Source organism: Labrus mixtus, chromosome 15 (assembly GCF_963584025.1).
Source record: "Labrus mixtus chromosome 15, fLabMix1.1, whole genome shotgun sequence".
NCBI lineage: Eukaryota > Metazoa > Chordata > Actinopteri > Labriformes > Labridae > Labrus > Labrus mixtus.
This window is the reverse complement of record NC_083626.1, coordinates 21303470-21323944: the sequence shown is the minus strand read 5'-3', so window position 1 is coordinate 21323944 and position 20475 is coordinate 21303470. Positions and strand designations below refer to the sequence as shown.

At 40.8% G+C, this 20475-nt stretch overlaps 3 protein-coding genes across 7 annotated transcripts in view; all 3 read right to left on the bottom strand.

Annotated features, from left to right (window-relative positions):
* LOC132989698 (synaptotagmin-2-like) overlaps nucleotides 1-13255 on the bottom strand; it is a 67017-nt gene extending 53762 nt beyond the window's left edge. For 2 of the 3 annotated variants that reach the window (XM_061057466.1, XM_061057469.1), the window contains exons 1-2: nucleotides 13099-13254; nucleotides 12939-13002 (exon numbers count right to left, since the gene is read on the bottom strand). The gene's annotated coding sequence lies outside the window, so the exon portion shown is untranslated. Of the gene's footprint in view, nucleotides 1-12938; nucleotides 13003-13098 lie in introns of all 3 variants that reach the window. The other variant, XM_061057468.1, reaches the window with a different exon arrangement.
* A 1491-nt stretch (nucleotides 13256-14746) lies between these two features.
* oard1 (O-acyl-ADP-ribose deacylase 1) lies at nucleotides 14747-16457 on the bottom strand. Of its 2 annotated transcripts, none has more exons than XM_061057452.1 (5): nucleotides 16214-16457; nucleotides 15907-16139; nucleotides 15356-15414; nucleotides 15152-15264; nucleotides 14747-15015 (listed from the first exon to the last, which is right to left on the bottom strand). In XM_061057452.1, the coding sequence occupies exons 2-5, from the start codon at nucleotides 16091-16093 to the stop codon at nucleotides 14868-14870; spliced, it is 507 nt and encodes a 168-aa protein (XP_060913435.1). In that variant the 5' UTR covers nucleotides 16094-16139; nucleotides 16214-16457; the 3' UTR covers nucleotides 14747-14867. The 2 variants fall into 2 exon arrangements, with proteins under 2 accessions (XP_060913435.1, XP_060913434.1); XM_061057451.1 differs by having other exon boundaries at nucleotides 15907-16072; nucleotides 16214-16455.
* Nucleotides 16458-16854: 397 nt separating this feature from the next.
* guca1b (guanylate cyclase activator 1B) lies at nucleotides 16855-19452 on the bottom strand. 2 transcript variants are annotated; one of them, XM_061057450.1, is made up of 5 exons: nucleotides 19303-19448; nucleotides 18983-19218; nucleotides 18217-18366; nucleotides 17715-17829; nucleotides 16855-17544 (listed from the first exon to the last, which is right to left on the bottom strand). In XM_061057450.1, the coding sequence occupies exons 2-5, from the start codon at nucleotides 19184-19186 to the stop codon at nucleotides 17420-17422; spliced, it is 594 nt and encodes a 197-aa protein (XP_060913433.1). In that variant the 5' UTR covers nucleotides 19187-19218; nucleotides 19303-19448; the 3' UTR covers nucleotides 16855-17419. The 2 variants fall into 2 exon arrangements, with proteins under 2 accessions (XP_060913433.1, XP_060913432.1); XM_061057449.1 differs by having other exon boundaries at nucleotides 16856-17544; nucleotides 18983-19452.
* Between the last annotated feature and the right edge of the window lie 1023 nt (nucleotides 19453-20475).

Here is a 20475-nt window from a genome sequence, read left to right as displayed (position 1 = left end):
TAAACAGCAGCAGGCATTTTAAAAAGATCAATTAAAAAAGGGATTTTTCCTCTGGGGGGAAAAAAACAAAATAATTTTAAACTGCAGCCTAAATCTGTCACTTTGTATCAATTATGCAAACTCGACACAATGCCTATGCTGCATAAATTAAGGGATGAGTTTTGCATTCACTAAAAGCTCAAACATTATGTCTGAGAAACCCTACAAGAAGAGTCCGTTCAGCTGGCAACACAAGCTGTTTCAAATGCGCACCATCACACAGTGCACAGTTGGTTTAACTTCCATGGCAGCTTAACTTTCCAATTTGCAGTCATTTCTTTTTCATAATATGAAAATGGTGAGGCTACAAAACTATGAGGAGGAGAAAAAAGACGTTTGTTAAGAGATTCTTTAACTTTTCAGCTGTGTGCCAACAACTAGATAAGGACAGAATGTCGATTTGAATTTGACTTTGTTTGACGATTCTGTCATGGCTAAGAGGAGCACAATCGGCTTGTCCCCCATAAGTCCATTTATTTCTCATGGAGAGGAGGCACCAGGGAAACCCAGTAAACATGGCGTTGGACAACAAGCTTGCCAGCTGAGATAGAGCCAAGCTGAGAAGTTGTCCTCTCTTCACAAAAAAGCAGTCGATCCTTGTTTTCTGAGTTAAGTTTGAGTTCATTTTAATCACAACAGCTCTGTTTGGAAACTGCAAAACAAAAAAGGAAGACATTCCAAGGCTCTGATCCTACAACATTAATGTGAAAGACTTCTGTAGTTAGTGATTCAGTTACATCCTTTGTAAGAATACAAGCTTCTTTTTTGCTCTTTAACTGATTCTAAAAATACTTCATTAGTTGTTTGTAATAAAACTTAAATAAGAATGATAATTTCTCCCTGTTGATATGCTGCTGTGAGGCACTCTCACATATGTAAATCTAAATCTTTAAATGACCCATGTTAGACAGAAAACATTTCAGAGACGACGACAAATAATCCAGCCCTGACGAGTTCAAAAACAATATCCGATATCACAACTTGCATCTTGAAGTTGCATCACACTTGAACCTTTTCGCCGTGCAGAAAACAAATGCTTGCACTGTGATACAAGCTCGTGATATATCAAGAGAGAGAAAATATGTCTGGGTTTAAGGCTGAGTTTAATAAGGAGTTCATATATTTGTACAGAACTTTAAAGAAGCATTTAATGAAATATGAAGAGGCTAGACTTGTTGGTGTTTACTAAAGAGTCCCAGCAGTCTTATCTTTAGCAGTAAACACAGCAATGAGTATACTCAATTTGTTTTCAACAGTAAATACTTTCTACATCTACATAAATAAATAAAAGGTTGTTTTGAAATACATCACGTTATCAGAGGTTTCAGTGATGGTATGAAAGAAGCTATACTCAACATTATAAAATGCAACATCGGCATTGATGCATCAGTATATGTTTTACATTATATTAATTGCATATCACGTACATTGGACTTTATTCTGTAGAACTAACACTTTCCCACAAAGTACATTTTGTTGATGGTACTTAGATAGACTTAGATACATTGCAATTATAAAAGAAGTGTGTTTATGATGGGATTTTTGGGGCCGATAACGATATCAATATTGGGGAGAAAAAAACTCTGATACCGATATATCGGCCGATATCTTTCTTAGATCTACGTTCGTTCTGTAGAGATAGATCGATATAGATATACACATTTATTGCGTTGATCCCTCAAAAGCAGTTATAAAACACTTGTGGAAACAATCTTCAGTGCAACGTAGACAAGATTACTGTTTTAGTATAATTTGCACATTTCACTGTGGATGAATTTAATGCCGTTGCACAGTGGTTATGTATTGTTGTGTGGATTCTTTTAGTGTATGTTTTGTTTCTTAACACACACGTTGTCTCTGAGTCCTGCCCAGAGTCTACACATGTAAATTAGCTCAGAGCTAACTCTGGTAGAGCTAATAGGCTGTACACTGTCCCCGTCAAAATAAACAAAACAAAAATCTGCGCATGCCTTCAATAAAATTTGCCGCTACTTATAGTCACTGGATATCATCGGCTGGCCTATTAATCGGTCGGGCCCTGCAGAAATGGTCATTTCTTTCATCTGTTAACAAAGTCCCCTTTTCTCCTCCAGTCACTTCACTGAGGATGTTGTAAACAGCAAAGTGCCTCCTCCATTACACATGTCGTGTATTCCCTCCTAAATTAATGCTACTTTTTGATTTGGTTCAATCCACGATTCTTGTAATCATTGCTCTTGCTATCTTGCTACCCAGGCCTTGTTAACCCATGTCTGTGCAGATCCTTCAGAATCATGGATAAGGATTCTCATTAACAGAGCAGATGGAACATTTATAACAGATAAAAATAGTAATAGCAAGATGGCACATTGTGTTCAGCTTTTGTTCACTTAGTACAGATTTCTGATTTCGACTCAAATTCACATGCCTCCTTGTAGCATCATGTGTAGAGTTAACCTACACAATCTCATAAATCATACATTTGTATAAACATGTATAATTCTTTTTATACTCAATGTCCAGTACTTTTGTAGAAACGTTTTGTTTTTGGTTAAAATGTTAAGAACGGTGCAAAATAAGAAAACCTCGAACTATATCGGTTCATTGTTGGTAGAATAAGTACATTTATGTTAGACACCAAAATGTTTTTATATATTCTCCAGATCCCGCCACACCCAAAGCATTCACCTCAATGAGGCAGAAACAAGAACATCATCCCGCACTGGCTTCCCACACAACAACAATACCAGTTTTATATTTAGAATACAGTCAGGTCTCAATAGTGGCAGTGAGTGTTTTGCTCCCACATCACCCATGAAATTTCTTGAGGCAGAACAGCTAACTGAATGATTGCCCTATTTGTCAGGGACATTTTTGTGGAAAAAAAAAAATAAATAAACAGAAAATAAACATTAGACAGAGTAAAAAGAAAAAAGAAATATCAAGCTCATTTTCACAGCCCCTTTGACGCATTTCTGTGAGGGGGCACACACCAGCCATGTCCTAGATAAACGGTACCCTGCACAGCATTGAGAGTCTCTCTACAGCAGTCAGGTTTACATAACAGCAGACAATACACGGGGAAGCACATCACTTCAAGAGCTCTGTATGAATAAATACAGGCTGAAACGCTGCCTGTTCTTCCAAATTAGAAGACAGAGACTATACGTTTTTTTAAATAAATAGGCTTTAAATAAGTCACGGTCAGAATTTAGGAATATTTTTGAGAAATAAGAGCGTTGAAGAATGATCTGGTTTACTTACTGCATTTTAATTATCATTGGAGGACAGTGATGTTATTAATTTCTCAATTGCATTGCTCTTTGAGTTCTTTCCCCAAAGGAGATCAGGTGGATTATACGACACCTTAAACAAATTTCACAAACTTTAGGCAATTGTTCATAGATTTAGAAGAGGCATACTTAAACAACAAAGTGCTCTTTCCCTTCTTTTGAATAATGCCATTGTCGTGGCTGTTGGCGTAAAGCTGCTCAGTCTTGTCAGTGTCCGCAGTGTCAGCTCACTAGAGAGTCAAGTATGACAGACCAGTGCTTGTAACCAGCAGTCAGAAAAGTAGAATCTGAGCAAAGGTCAGCCTAAAATTGAGAGACATTGAGATTGAGAGAAAATCTAGGCGAGCAGAGACAGCAGAGGATAAGGCTGAACACTGGTTTGAGCGTTTAGAGAGAGATGAAGACGGACAAAGGATTCCCGAGAGGCACAGAGGTTACTTGTTTCCTTTTTGGTGAGACTTGTGTTGGAATTTTCTAAATTATTATGTAAGTCTAGTCCATATCAGCTGTTTTAGGCAGTGAGGAAGCAAGGTAACTGATGGAAGACGAGGTATAAACCAGACTCATGAGCAAAATGTGTCGGATGATTATTGTGGACTTGCTACAACAACATGAGGAGGAAAATTAAACCCGGCAACAGTCGTGATTCACTAATGCTACGAATTAGCGCACAGCTCCCTGCAGCATGCGAGGCAACCACAGAGGAATCTTGGTATCCCCCCCTCCCCTTTTTCTTTACCTATTTTTCCTCCCTAGCTGTCAGATATTATACAACCACTCTCATGCAAGCTCTGGGCGATTAACACAGCCATGCTCTAATTCAAAAAGCATTCTCATTCACACAAAAGGAACAGGGTTGGTAGGAAAGAGGATGTGCAGTGTGAGTCTCTGTATCATGAGGCTTTGCGGAATGATTCAGAAGAGCTCTCCAGATGAGAAAAAAGATTGAAAAAAAAACATATTTACTACAGCTTTCCAGATAACAATGCAGTGATTGGGCTTTAACTGTACATGCGGACAAAAGGTTGGGAGCAATTATTTTAATCGATATAGTACAATGAATGTCGTGTCCTCCTTGCAAGCCTGACTATTACCAGCCCTATCATGGATGAAATAGATTTTGCAACCCTATCACGCTCTTAGAGACATGAACCAATTTCCTGTTAAGTCAATAATCTCTTTGGGCAAGATAAAATCTAAAGGATTTTGACAACTTGCAGCTGAAAACATACAAAAAAAGGGGTAAAACTTTACTCTTTCTTTTAAAATCCAAGAAAAGTTTGACCAGCAGGTGTGTGTTTTTGTGTTTGATACTGCCACTTTCGTTCAATGCAGTCGCACTCAAAACCAGTTTGCTGAGCACAAACATACACCAGGTTTGTATTCTGGGAATGGCAGCAGCACAATGGCCCGAACAGAGAATGAGTGAAGAGGATGGCTCCTGACTCCGTGGAGCCACTTCAGCTTCACAAAGCAACATAAGTGACCTGCCACTCACACAACTTCAGTTGTTCCTTCGAAAAGAAAAAAACAACCTGTGGTACGGCGCTGGAGAGCAATCCTTTTTGATGCATCTCAGTCTGATTTAAAAGTGCTGAGTCAGTGTCATGAAAGTCACTAATCAGAACAGTCAAAAAGCTGTATTTTTATATCGTTTAAAAACAACAACAAAGATGACCCTTTAATATACACAAGTAATGCTTCTCAGTTGCCCTCAATTAAAATGTTAACAAATGAATTCACTGCTTAGCTCCGAGCTATGAGTTGTCTTCATGATTAAACAACCACCAATGAGATAAAAATCTATCTGACACGACTCAGACAGAAATCGTCTTGATGGATGAGGTCATGTATTCAGGTTGTATTCACATTATGTTATTTCATGCTCATGCAATAACCACGAGTAAAATTAGCTAATGTAAGGTCAACTAGCTAACTGCTACTTTAGCTACTGTCAGGCTTAGGTAGCTGTTAGCATACATGATATTCAAGACTCAGACAACTTTTTGAGGATGACATAAACAAAGTTTTTTTTCACATTATGTAACTTCAGTATAAATAGCCACAAATATCGATAGCTAACAGCTACTTTAGCTTCTGTTGTGCTGTGTGTTCTGAGTTTGGGGCAGTGCAGACCTATTTTTCCTCAAACCCATTATTCGTAAATATCTACGAACATGTTGAAGGTTATTATTTTGCTCCATCACAAGACGGTTGAGATGAATGGTAACAGTTTGCAAAAATTCCTTCCTCACCCTCTGGGATTACTACAACATACATTGACCTCATGATCTGAAACTGTGCCCATGTTAAATGTGGCCATCTAGCATTGTAATAGTACAGCAGAGTTTTAAAATGGGGATCAGCATTATAGGTCGACGTTAAGGACAATAGGCTAAATAACAACTAGGCTTTACAAATAATTGCAAGACATTTTGATGAGGACATAAATGCTATAGGCCTACATGTAAAGGGGCTGACAAAGAAAACATGCTTAAACGCTCGTGAAACTAATTTGAATGTGACCATGCCCAGAACGAGCGTGAGAGCTTACAGGGGTTTTATTGTTTCTGAATCCTGTGTCCTTCGCCTGAACACCTGCTTCACAAAAACTCAAAGCGAAAAGAAGCGGCCTTCACGCTGAGCACCTACTCACAGAGCTATAAAGTCCTCACCCTCCTCCTCTCTTTCTCCCTTCCCCTTCTTTTCTCTTTCTCTGGCTGATATTGCTTTGCACAGTGTTCCTCTAATGAAAAACATATGTCCTCGTACCCCTCTGGTTTGTCAACAAACAAGTAGCATAGACCATAAAGGCTTGCAGCTTGCACTGAACGAATCTAAAAGGTAAGCCTGTCCCTGTAATTTCACAATATCATATCGTATGAAACACACTCGACAATCTCAAATCCTGACTATATTTTCCACCAGAGAGAAATGAAGCATTTTTTTCAAGGTTTTTGTTGATGTTTGCACTGCCCTGGGCGTTCTGAATGTCAGATGGGCAGATTCTCACTTGGCAGCGCTGAGAAATGGCAACTCAGCTCTCCAACTGCAAAACCCCATGAGACTGGAGAAAGAGAACCAAAACTGTCTTCTTGTTTCTTAGATTTCAGGGGACAGGAGAAAATATATTTAATGAGGCCCTGTGTTGTTTTTCTAACGCAAAAAAAAACCCATCAGATTCTGCTGCCAGATGCCTTTCGAAAAAGAATAAATACGAAACTCTTGAAGCACATTTTCCACACACTGAGACCCTGCAGGCATGTTTCTGAAGACAACTGTAGGCAGGCTATCACCTCAAGTAAATCACTGTTATTCAGACAAATTAAATCACTGCTTCTAAACAAGCTGGGTATTGCAGCTATAGGATGCACCTTACACCTCTTGGGGGCTTCTACCTTCAAGGTTCAATTGCATCTGCCTCTACCTGCACTTGATAATGTCGGGGGTTGTAATTTAAGTTTGATTTTTGTGGCTCTTCGGGGACCAGAATGAAACTGCAGTCATTACCGGCTTCCTCGCTGTGTATTGAGAGGCTCGGAGCCGACACAGGGTGCATTTCAAAAGCCTCTGTGCGATCCCTCAGCCCTTTCTGACAAGGACAGATCCCCACAGAAGCTTTTTTGGCAGACGCATCCCAACAAAGGCTGGCTCTGCTTTGAGTTAAAAATAAAAAAGGAAATAGAATAGATTCAATGCAGCATATGGATGGGACAGAAAAACACTTTGGTTCCATTTCACAAGCATGCAAAAGCTTTGGTGTTGAGCAGTGAGGGCATAAAGGATGGGCATGTTGCAGCAGAATAAATGTCAAGAACTCAGAATAGCTAAAATGACGATAAGGATTTATGACAGAGGTGCAAGCGGAGCAGTGTGGTAAGGATGTTATCACTGTCGGTAAACAGGCTCCTTGCTTACACATATATAAAGATATAGAAATAATAATCTACGTACATATACGTATTTAAGACTGCATGCATTTAAACATGCCTCCATAATCATTTATCTTTATCCAAGAGTGATCACCACACACCCTGACAGCATCTTCATCAGACACATGTGCATGCATGTGCACACCTTGTGCACAGTGCTTGTATGTGAGGCTGAGCAGGCAGACGCCTCTAATGCAGGGGAACCGTGTTTAAAAATAAAACAGAGCAGAGAATAAAAGAGATTGTCTCAGAAGAAAAAGAGGTTGAACACACAGCTAATCTCCGTTTTATCAGCAGTCACACAATCTCACCGCGCAGACAACAACCCAGATGACTAAATATAACAGCATCCTGCAGAATAAAAAAGCCACTCCTCCTCACTACTTCCTCATGGTCCAATTCAGACAGACCAGATGAGAGTTACACCAGATGTGTCATATAGGAAGCTGCTTTGCTACAAATTGGATGATTAACAGAGCCGTGCAGCCAGCAGTGAGACATTTGGCTGTGGTGCGCAGCTCGCTGGAGAGTGATTGGCTTTCAGGGCCGAGGGAGCAGATGGGACGGGGACACAGAGTTGGACCGGTGTGCCTCCTTGGTTTTGCATCAAAAGATCCCCTCCATATTCCCCAATCTTCAGCGATCGCCCACACACACACACACAGCAATGTAGCTCTATTTCAAGCAGCATGGCAGCGGGTTTCTTCTTCATGGCAAGTTATCTCCGCCTTTAGCTCCTCCCCCTCAACATTAATTATGCAGCTCAATGCAGCACTCCGAATCCCTGCTGCACCTCACCCACACTACAATACTCGTCCGCTCTCTCCCACTCTCTCTCCCACACACACAGACAAACACACGTGCCCAAGTATACTCAAAGACAGCATTTTCCTCCAAGCACCGCCTTTGAATAGTGTGCTCTTGCAAGGAAAAGAGAGAAGACTATTTTTCAGCAATGCACACAGGAATGAATATTCTCTTTCTTATTTCTCGAAACATCACCGCACATGTAAAATGTGGGTACCCAAGTAATAAATATGGACAGTTTCATCTAAGACTGCCATGCTACAACCACATTAGTTCAGAACATCTGATACATTTTATCTGAATGGATACATTTACAATGATTGCAGGTTGGATTACTATCTTTAGTTGCAGGGTGACTCACTATACCAGCACATACACTATGTGTGCCTTATCGTTATCAAAGCCTGCTGCTGATTTCTTTGCAAATCAGAAAGCACACACACAGTCTGATGTGCCGAGGCAAACACACTCTTAACAGCTCAAACACCTGTCTGGCGAGGTGTAATTGACTCGACTCCTCCTGAACACAGCCAGAGACACAATCAGAACTTGTCACCAGGAGCAGGGAGAGACCACACACACACACACACATACACACACACACACTATATGGAATGTGAATCAGCTACATCAGCAAAGAAGAGGAAGGGAAACGAAGGAACATACAAAGAGGGACACTCTCACGCTTCAGCCGTGCAGCCCCCGCAGGCAGGTAGTGGGATGGAAACTTAGCAACTGTTTACGGAAGCAGAAACAAGCTTTCTCTTTCTTTTCCTAGAGCAGTGAAATTAGTTTCACATCTGCATGCATGTGTTTATATCCTTCAGTGTTTGAGTGTGACACAGGGGGAAAGTATTTTGCATGCCTGGCCAAAAGCTGTATAATTAATCCAACGGAAGTGAAGTGTTAATCTACCATGTGGGAGTCATTCACACGTGCGTTACACTGCCTGACTTCGAGTCAAATAAATAGTGTTTTTCTTCAGCGTTAGCACACATCAAATGACGATCTTAGCAGCTATTTATGGGATCATTATTTCTTAGTAAGCGAACAGCATCATCAGCAAAATGTCAGACTATAGAAGCCATTTATGGTTATGTGTTTGTCTCCCTTTTGTTGCCTTTTCAATAGGTGCAATAAAGTCTGTGTGTGTTTGCAAAGATGCTAGCTGTGGAACAAAAGCAAACACAGAGGCAGATGTCCCTAATGAGGAAACCGCGGCTAGGGAAGGTGCTATCACCCAGCCGCTATTGGGTAAAGTGAATGTGTGTTGTGCTTACATAATCCAGGGGGAGCGTGAATTGGCTACTCCCCCTCTCTCTCACTCTCAACATGACAATGCGCTTGCAGGCGCAGGTCGCAATTTTTTCACATTAACACCGTGATTCCGTCCCTCTTTTTTTTTTTTTTAAATCTGTGCAGCGTCAGAAGTCCAAGATGCACAACAGCAGGTCAAAAAAAAAGAAGCTCTTTGTGAGGTTGCTGTTTGTCAGCAGGCAGCCCTCTGCACTGTGCAGCTCGGCTGCTGCAGGGGTCTTTTCAGTGCATGGAACCGGATGGTGAGCAGAGCACACAGCGGGGGCTGGGCACCGCAATGTACTGCAGTGCTCGTAGCTCTGCTATGCACACCCACTCTCTTCCATTCTTACTCTGCCTCTGACAATCTCTCAATCTCTCCCCACTATATCTCGCCCTCTCTCGCCCGTACTTATATCATTTGTCATGCCTTCCTGTCCTCACTTTCTCCTCATTAGTTTTGTCCTTTTCCTGCACATTCTTCTCCACACTTACAACTGGCTGCAACCCAAGTGCCTAACACATTCTCCTGTATTCTTCATTTCCTCTCCTGTCCTCTTTCACTCACATGCACACTCACATGCACATCGAGGAGCACGTTTACACAAACACATAACGCCGATCACATCCTGTACCCTTTCCCTGCAGAGTGTGATTAAGTGTTTGCTTCCTGGTTTCGGAGTAGGCACACTTAGACACTTAGTAACACGCTGTCCTTCGACACTTCACTGTATTCATCCCCGTGTCATTCCAGCATCCCCACGAGGGTCTCCTCAGCTTCAACATCTGCACTGTTACCATCTGTGCAACCCGAACCCCTACTGCTGCTTGTTTGGAGCTACTGCTGCTTCCTCCAGCACCTCTTCTCGTCCTGACACGGGGAGTTTGAGGACTGTTTGTAACTGTATTCTGTCACGGTGACAGCCGTTGTTGCTCCGCTATGTTGCCTACACCATCAGTTATGGGGGCACACTAAACGCCCGTGTAACACAGCCCGAGACAGAGGGTGTCATACACAGAGGATGAGCAATGACAAGACCAAACTGCTGCTCTCTTCCTCTTAAACCCCCAACTAGTCTTAGAAAGAGTTACAGTGCATACTTCATATATATATATATATATACAGTATATACTTGGGAATTCATACCTTGATAAACAACTTGCCTTTTCCCATAGGAATCCCCACCTGACATTGCACATGACCAGAGTGTTTATCATGTGATGCTGAAAAGCCTGATTCAAAAACAGCTATTACATCAAATTAGACTCAAGTTGATTCAGGTATCTGCCTTTAAACCAGCCATTCTATCTAATGACAATTTGCTCAATCTCCTCTATCTCTCGCTCTCTGCCTCTATCTCAAATTGAGATGCTGGCTAATTCCTACGAGCAGCGAGGGGTCTCATTTCCTCTTCCCATTAAGGAGCCGAGGTCTCTGATCATTGCTATTCGAATGAGATTCTCAGTTTGCCGGCTGCATCCTGCAGAGACACTTTCCTTGTTGCTCTCAACCATGACATGAAACAAAGCTCGGTGTGACAGCAGGTGCTGGAACTGTCCGGGTCGCGGTCATTACATGATTTCACGTTCACGGTGTTTTTAACATCCCCTTGATTATTTCTACATTGATTCATTGGAAACATAATGAGATACTAGTAACTTTTGGCAGACAAATCATGCAATTTATCCTATTCTAATAATTTCTTTTTTGAATGTGTGCTATTACCCAAACAGATTCTTACTACTTTAAAAAAAGATGATTAAACATTTGTGCTTTTGCAGCTGTATTCAGTTTCATCCCTCCGTTTGAGTTTTCTATTGTTTCAGTGAGAATAAAGGTCGAACAAAAGCTCAGTAGTGACACTCCCACCTGGAGAACACAGTTTAAACACAGATAGAGAACTACAATGAGGCTTTACATAGGAAACAGATGGAGAGGAGTTGTCAGCACATCTGCAGGAACATAGTTCTCTTTAAGATGGACTGTGTTCTAAAAAAAGACGAGGTGCATGAATAATGAAAAGTGTTTTCCCCATGCTTGAAGTGTAAAAGCAAGAAATGGTTGAGCATAGCGAACTGAAACGTGGAATAGAGCATTTGTTGTGAGGCGTTTCACGAGTTCATCTGAAAAGACACTCTTAAGATTAGCTTAGCCTTAAACTATCATCCAGTCCTCACAACTAATCACTGGTGTGCTTCAAACTATCTGAGAGAAGGGCTTATCGAAAGCCTGAGCTCTGAGCTCTATCCATGGTGCTGAAATGAGTTACATCTCCTCCCCAGCTCCCTCCTTATCCCTGCATATAACTCAGCGCTAAATAATTTAAGACGTAATTTAATACCAGTTACTGGGATCAGATATTCTGGTGGGGCTCGTGCATATTGTAGGCTTTTATCTACAATCTGAAGGTGAAATGTGTTAACCTTTTTTTGTTTGGTCTAAACATCAGTACATGCTGTACTCAGCATCCTGCTTTTCAGCGTGCCCACACAAAATACACTAAGTCCTTCCATATTTCCTCCCATGCTGCAGCAGGCCAGTGTCTCAGAGACATTATCAGCAGAGAAAACACACACTGCCCACTGCTGGACGGTATCATATCTCCATTCACAAATGATGAAGGTCAGACTTCCATGAAAAGGCAGTGGGTTGTAATGAATTAACTGTGAAAGCTGATAATGAATTCATACGGAGAAAACAAAACAAAGCTGTGTTAGGATGAATCACCTGTCCTTCACTATCATAACAAACAAAAACACCACTTTCATCTGTTGTTTGAGATTATTTTAAAACGATCAAATATACCTTTTTGTGAATAAAAAACGCTCCAGCGAAAACATATGAACCTGACAATACTATTTCTTTATGCTTTTTTAGTGCGCCTTAGTCACTAAGCCGAAATCACCCAATCAGAGAGCCTACTTTTGCTGCAGGCTCAGACTCAAAGGAAGTCCCAGAACAGCAGATAAACAACGCACAAAACTCATCACGAGGCTCAAACGCTATGAGGGGCCAATTCAATCTGTTATCTAAGCAGCCCCAATAGATACCCTGAACACAAAATGAGAGCACGCTCGACAAAACTAAAATGGTCTGCAGCCATCTCATTGCCACACTGAGCTTATCAGCTTGAATTTACAGTATCAGGGGCACAACTTTACTCTTATCCCAAGTAGGGATGATAAATAAGTTAAAAGATGGAGATTTGAGAAAAAGCTGGGAGATGATTTCACTCGCTCTGGCTGGATGCTGAGGCAGCTCCACTCAGGGATGTAATGGGATACTGCAGCACTAGAGAACCGTGTGCACAGAAACTTGCCTAGAAGCATCAGGGAGTCCCGCACTAACCTTCCCCCTCCCTCCCGTCCTCACTCTCTCTCTCCCATTGCCTCTCCCGCTGCTTTTCTGTCAAATCTTTCTAATGTGAGAAAACACACTAAAGTGTAATTACATTTGTCAATTTCAAGAGGTAATTTCATTAGAAAGATCAAAACGAGGGCAAGAAAAGCAAGAGCAGACACACACAAAAAACACACAAAAACAACTTCAGAAGTAAGAAAAAGCAAGCATGCCCGGAGTGTAGTAGCTTACCTTTAGTGCAGGTCGTTCTCCTCTGGAAGCAGAGCTCTCCCCGGTCTCCTCAGGCTCCGAGACACTTTGAGATAGAGAGAAAAAGAATAAAGCTTCTTTTACTTATTTCCAGTTTCAGAATGAACAAGTCAGGAGTCTAACACAGCCCTTCTAGACACACCTTCAACTCTGTCCTCCTGTAAACTCTGCCACATGTACACACACAGACACCCATTCAAATGCACCCCAAGACTGGAGTACACAAATTGATACAGATCTGCTCAGGGGAGGGATGAAAACTACACACACTCACACACACTGCAGTTTTTTTTTTTCCCCTTCCTCTTGCCCACTCGCTCTGCTGCTTTTTTCCTGCTGCCTCTGCCTGCACTGTGTCCTGATTGGCCGAGATGCTCTTCAATAACATAAGCTCTCTTCTTTAATTGGAAGGGGTGCCAGTTATGTGGTGCATCAGAAACCATCCCGCCCAGCTCATCCCTCTCCTTTTTTTCTTCTTCTTTTTTTTCCCTAAGTGCCTGTGGAGAATAATGCTGAGCTCTGCAATTTCATACGCATCAAAGAAAAAAAAAAGGGAATGGAGGACAGAGGGAGGAGGGTGGGAGGAGGATGTATGTAGGAGAAAAGAGGAGTGAGTGGGAATGGGGGAGAGCATCGGCGGAGAAACAGTGGACCGCAGTGGGACAAGCTGAAGCTGGAAGGGAACAAAGACAGCGACGGGGGGGAGGGGGGGGGGGTTATTCGGTGGAATGGAGGCAGATTTTGGAAGCAGCATGTTGAGGTGTGACAGCAGGTCAGCTGAAGGGAGATTTCCCTGCACTCACTGCAGCGCGGCTAGGTGGCTCTGCTGCAGTGTGGAGTCTAATTGCCAAGCAAGAAGGGGGGATGGGAAGGGAGTTGGAGGCAGAGGAGGAGGAGAGTGGGGGTTGGTTGCAGTGATGCTGAAGTACAGTTTTCCAGCAGCCAGCCAGGATATATGGGGGGGGGGGGGGGGGGCACTGGCAGGCGGCTGCAGCGTACAGCGGTTAATGCCTTTTCCTCATGAATTATTGAAGGTGCCCCAGAGCAGAGAGGGAGGGTCACAAACTACTGAGGTTATTCAGACTGTCTCGCTGCTGAGGTTTATGATAATTACACACACCTGAAGTACATGTCATCAATTTATTTAAAAGAGCCCCCTGTAACTTGGAGTATTTAATCCAGCTAATAAAACAGACCGCTTTAAACGAAGCAAATTGAGAGGTATTAGATCATTTCCTTCCCACTTTCAGTTTCATGATTTGTTCAAATGATCCCCCATCCAGGAGAAAAATGGATTTACTTGGTAGTGGTGTCAGGTTCTCTGTCCGCTCCTTTCTTTGACTTACATCTGGTCCGTCCTGGCTGCATTTGTTTCGGGGCTGCACAGAAGCACAATATCCGAGCAGATCAATAATAGATCATACAATGCCCCTACCATCTGCAGAGGCTACAATGAGCAATTTGGGAAGTTATATGATGCCCGGAGAGAAATGCAAATACGCTTTCTGCTAAGTCAACATAGTGACTAATTGATGGAGGAAAAGACAAATAGAGAGATACCTGATATTTAAAGCTCAATTTGTAAAACACCACATGATGCAAAACCAAAGGGAACAGGTGGTAAAACCCCAGTAAGCTCTAGATGTAATACTAAGTCTTGATTAGCATGTTTTGAAAGTAGCTATCATCTTGTCAAGTCGTTGAAAAGTAATGATTTCTATTAATTACCATAATAGACAATGGTGTGGTGTGTCATATGTGCATTACTTCAGGAAGGTTTTGTTGAGTGCAAAAAAGGGACATTTATTTCAGTGTAATGTAAAAACACAACATGTTTTTATCATTGAAAAAAAGGTTATCATCATTGTCATGTTTTGTGAAAAGACAGAAAAGTGCATTAACTAGTATTAGTCATCTGTGCGCGTGTTCCTTCATCACTTTGGTCTCTGCTTTCTCAGGAAGGCTGTAGACTGTGATGGAGATGTCTGTGCCTTCGAAGACCTGTTCCAGTATCTCTGACACTTTGTCCCACGCCAGTCGATCCAGGCCACAACCGATACTGTCAGAGAGAGGGAGAACAACAGGCTGTTTAACGGTTACCGAAAAAGAACCAAACCAAGTGTTATCTGTCTTTAAGAATTGTTGCTTCTAATTGATGTAGTGTAACTGCATGACTAGAATTTACTCGAACACACCGAGGCATTGATATTCTTGTTACTCCGTTCAGTACACAGTGTGACTTCATGTCCTCCAGGCTCTGTCTCAGGCTGTCATAGGTTGGTTTCTGGCTTGCCTTCTTCTTTGTTATCTAAAGGATTAAAACAGGGAGGCAACATAAAAAATATTAACTACTTTGTGCTTTTATTGCATAGGAAATTAATCAAAATTAACATCTTTACCAGATAATAGACGAAACGTCTGTCTCGTTTCAGTACAGCACACTGTCCCACGGTCTTTTCTGTTTAGATATAAAAAGATAACATAAATGATATTTAATAATGTTTTTAAAGATCTTTTAGATTTGCTGAACCATGGATGATCTTGAAGATGAAATTCATGCCTTGCAGAAAAAGTATTATTCCAGCCAAGAGATGTTTTTTTTTTATATATATTCTAGTGAAGAGAAGGTTTCCTAAGTGGCCCTATGTGCGGATTGAGGATAACTATATACACATGTATGCAAAGCACATCAAGAATGTTTAATTGCAATGATGGTGAAGCCATTGAGGTGTTACATTTTTGTATGAATTGGTACAGATTGTATGTCACACTGTCAGTGAGAGTAGAATAAGAATTGTTTTTCAATGTAAAGCTTAATTTCTTGTTGACTTCAGCTTTAAAAAAAAAAAAAAAAGGAATAACAAGCTGTTGAACAAAATGACCACCAGGGAATCAAAAAGATAGGACATTTTTCACTGCTTGTGAATTTTTAATGAAACGTCTGACTCACTCTGCTCCTTTAACTCCCCTATCCCTTTGAACTTTTGCTTGAACATCACTGCTATGCCTGCCCCCATGCGGCAGTCCTCGCTGATGCAGTGTGCCAAAGCCTCGTCTTCAGGGCAGGAGAACAGGTTCCCAGTCACATAGTTCAGGCTCCAGCTGTCTTCTGCAGGCTGACCAGGAGGGGGCAGCATTACACCGTGTAAAGAAGAGGCATGATGCCAGAACAAGACATTAACACTGGTTCATGGGAAGAAAACTAAGATAGAAACATTACTTTAAACGAAATTCCCCACTTAATGTGTAAGCTTTACCTCAAATTGGTGAGTGCTGACTGGTTCCTCGGGTTTGGACGACATTGAAAACAGTGCGGTGAGTTGAAGTGTGTGACGTTACAGTCATGGACCCAAACGAGGAATACTCTACTCTGCTCGGCTAAAATGACTTGTTAGCTCGTATATTATTCGATACTAAAATAGAGCTTATCATTGAAATATAAGTGGCTGTTACAATGCAGAAGAAAAAGACTACCGGGATGGTGTTTGACAGCTCAGTAAAAAGCTAGGTTGGTACGCAGCCACGTGAAATGTGTTCAAGCTCTCGCGAGAACAACTGAGACTATAATATGGCTGGGCCACAGGACAATCAGAAAATACATTTTACTGACGTCAGTAAATATATAAACGTCAGCGTTTCCAAAAATGTTCTGCCTCTGTGTAAACCTAATACGTTTTAATCTACAATCTATGGTTTTAATAAGTATTTAAGCAAATATGTGCACAATCACTTTCTGGTTTTCAGTTGACAACAGCAAAATATCCTAAATAACCTTTGTCACTAAGATTTAGTTTTGTATTGTATATTGTAGGCTATATGAACACAAAAACATTAAAAACACATTGCATTGTTAAACTTAATTGAATTAAGTGTCGAAAAATTATAAACTGGTGGTGTTAAAATGTTTTTATTTATTGTTTGTGTGGTTTAAAAAGACCCCACAAATACGCAGGTGGTCTATATATTATACAATGTCTCAATTCAGGATAAGCTGTGAGTGTAGTGTACCAATGAGAAAATGGTTAGTTATATGTTTTCTTACAGCTGCCACATTTAAATTGTAAAATGGGTGAGGAAAAATGTATAAACTCTTGCCCACATAGTCTTGATAATCGTCCTAAATAAGCAACAAAAGGAAGGAAAAAGTATTTTCTTTGTGGTGGAACGTAGTTGAGAAGAGATTTCAAGTAAGTGTGTTTAATATCTTTAATGCAAGTAATTCATGTCTGCAGCATCTGTAAAAAAAAAAATGCATATAAAAAGAGCAAGAGCAGCAATGGCAATACATGACAACCTAATTCTGCTCATTTACGTTAATGCCGTAAAGGTTTACTCTTAACAAGCAAAATAGTGTGGCACAATGCAAGGATGACTGTAGTTCTGTCTACTTTTTACAATCATACAAACTGATATAGATACAAAGCAGGGTGATTGGTTACACATGGAGGATCTGACTGATCTGACTAGAAGTTAGCACTGCGTCTTCTCTCATTCATCCAGTCCCCTGGGTTGACGTCCATCTGCAGCATCTTCATCACCCACTTGTCCCTCCTTGCTCCATCAATGAACTCGTCCAGTGAGAGCTCCCCTAAATGACAAGGGAGTTTAATAATCAGAGGTTATTTCTCATTTAACAACAATGACCACGAGCATGCTCTGCAGAGCTGTTACAGCAGATGGACAGAGACTTGAATTATGGCCCTTTGAATGATTCATGAAGCATTTTAATTTGCCAAATAAACTGCTGAATACACTCACCGTCTCCATTTTCATCAACCAGCTCAAATATGCGGTCGACCACTTGGTCTGGGGTCAGCAGATTGCACTCTTCATCAAGCTCTCCATGGCAGGCTTTCTTCAGTCGATAAATAGACTGAGAGTGACAGGAAATGTTAAAGCTACTCTGTCATTGATCCCATTTCATTACAGACCATTTGAACATTATTTTAAGTGTTTTGAATATTTTGCAGATGAAATGTTGCTTATAGTTCGTAGTTTACAGTTTATTTTACAGCTGCTGCAATCACAGTCAAGACATAAAAACACTGGACAAGAGCATTTAGGCAAAAACAAGACATCAAAAATACTAAAATCAGTTTTCAAAATAAGACTTAAATTACAAATGATTAATTTAAAATATATATTTTTTAATTTTATTGACATATTCACTCTGCAAAAGTATCCAGTGTGCAACATTTTAAAATCTCAAAACCCCAATGTAAATACATATTTATGCAATATATTTTATTGCGATTTTTACCTGAACAATTTCTAGAAGCTCTGTTTTATCGATGCATCCGCTTCCATCTTTATCGTACATTTTAAATGTCCATTTCAGCTTGTGCTCCAGTTTACCCCTCAGCACTAAGTTCAAGGCCGCCACGTACTCCAGAAAATCAATGGTGTTGTCCTGTGAGCATGAAATGAAGGTTCAAATGTTATGAAGGGCCATTTAGATGCAATGTTCAAGCAAGAAAAATATTTCTTAACTTTGACAAAAAGCAAAATGTCTGAACTGTGTTTACTTGATAGAATATAAAGACTCTCCTTACTAGATTCAGTAATACAATTTATTGCTGCAACTTGTAACTATTGATTTATTGATCAGTTATTCTCCGAATGAATTTAAGACTACAAACTGTGGGAAAATAAGGCTCTGTAATAATTCAACTATCAACATGTTGAACTGATTTTTGAAAGATTATTTTTGGGACTTTTTGTAAAGGATAACTGGAGAGTGACATGGGGGGGTTGAAAGAGAGAGTGGGGGACAACATGCACCAAATAGGTTCAGGATCAGGAGCCGATATATGTGGCCACGGCTCTAATAAGTGAGCTAATGTAGCCCTCTATTTACTGATTTATTTACACTAATTATCAAATTATTCCAGCTCTTAAAATATGACCATAATAATGGACACAGGAGACACCGGTATTGTCACAAATGCTGCCAGAACAACAAACCTCCATCTGTCGTGTCCTTAGTATATTGAGACTAATAACTCTTAACAGACGTTTGTACTTACGCCGTTCTTGTCGAAGGCTCGAAACATGTTCTCAATGTAATCTGCAGCCTCCTTGTTTTCCGTTACACCGAAGAAGCTCTTGAACTCGTGCCTGAAGAGAGTTCCACTTGGGCACTCCACGACAAATTTCTTATACCACTCCTGCAGCTCTGCGACATCAATCTCCTTGTCTGGATCACTTTCTTCACTCAGGCGCTGACCCATGGCGGAGACTTTTAACTTCAAACCCCTGATGACTGAAACAATGTCTTACATTACACGAAACTCTTTGACCTTTAAAATATTCCCTCTACAGTCCACAGAAAAGAATCCTTAGTTACCACCAGTTACTGCAACAAACCGTGCGAATCAGGAAACACCAAAAATGATGAAAATGACCCGACAGTTCATTGAAAGCTGAACTGTTATTGAGCTCTCTATTATGGCAAATCCCCTGTGAAAGGTGAGGGTAAGACACAGAGTGACATGGATCACATGATTAAGGATTACAAATGGACACTTGTCAATATCTATTAGTTCACAGACAGATTATAAGACGATTTCCGTGAAGCTATGTATCTACCACACCCACACACACACACGCACAGGACAGGCAGGACTAAAGCTAAAACACGCAATGGTTGACTCAGAATAAGGGCCTGTTATCTATAGACAATTGCCAGTAGTGTTTCCTGTTCACAGAGCAGATATTGAACTTTCTCCAAGTGCCATCTCTGTGTTTGAAATGACTTTTTATACCAGTCATGAGGTCAACTATACAATCATCCAGCTTTCTTTGCGCAGAAATTCCAGTAATATAGCCTACCACTGATTTAATAATGAATTGATCAAACAAAAACACTGTTAAGAGACCATTTTGGTCAATTACATACATGTCAAAGAAGGTCTAAATTCACAAATTGATTAAATGAATTAATGATAAGGGACTCAACATTTCTGATAGAGCTTCACCAATTGTAGCCAAGAAATACGATTCAGGATATCTCAGGCACTGGTGGCTAAGCTTGGATGATTCCTTGTTGATCTCTCATCTGAATCTTTATGGAAATGTGAAGCTGAATCACTGAAGACCTCCTTAGGTTACAAAAAAATCAGTTTGATGACTCACACAGATGAAGCGTTTTGTTATCCCTGAAAGCTCAGACCTTTAGGTGCCAGGTTATTTGTTTTGAGCCTAATCACTGTTTACATGCCTGAATCAGTCTTACTGAATCCTTTGATAAATATTCTGTGGCATTGAGATTGCAACATCACGAGAGAGAGCAGTCATATTCGGTAAATAAGTGGAAACAACTATGAGGTTTTGGTTTTTCATGAGCACTGGGCAGCGGAGAGGTCCTTGGAAGAGTGGAAATAACAAAAAAAAAAAATCACGGTTAGTGGTGTAACCATGTCCATTGTTTACAGGTGTAAGCTTAGCCTGGCCCAATACCTTCCTGGCCGATGAAATGTGCTGACAACAGGGTGAGTGATAATCTTAGCTTAGAGGTGTC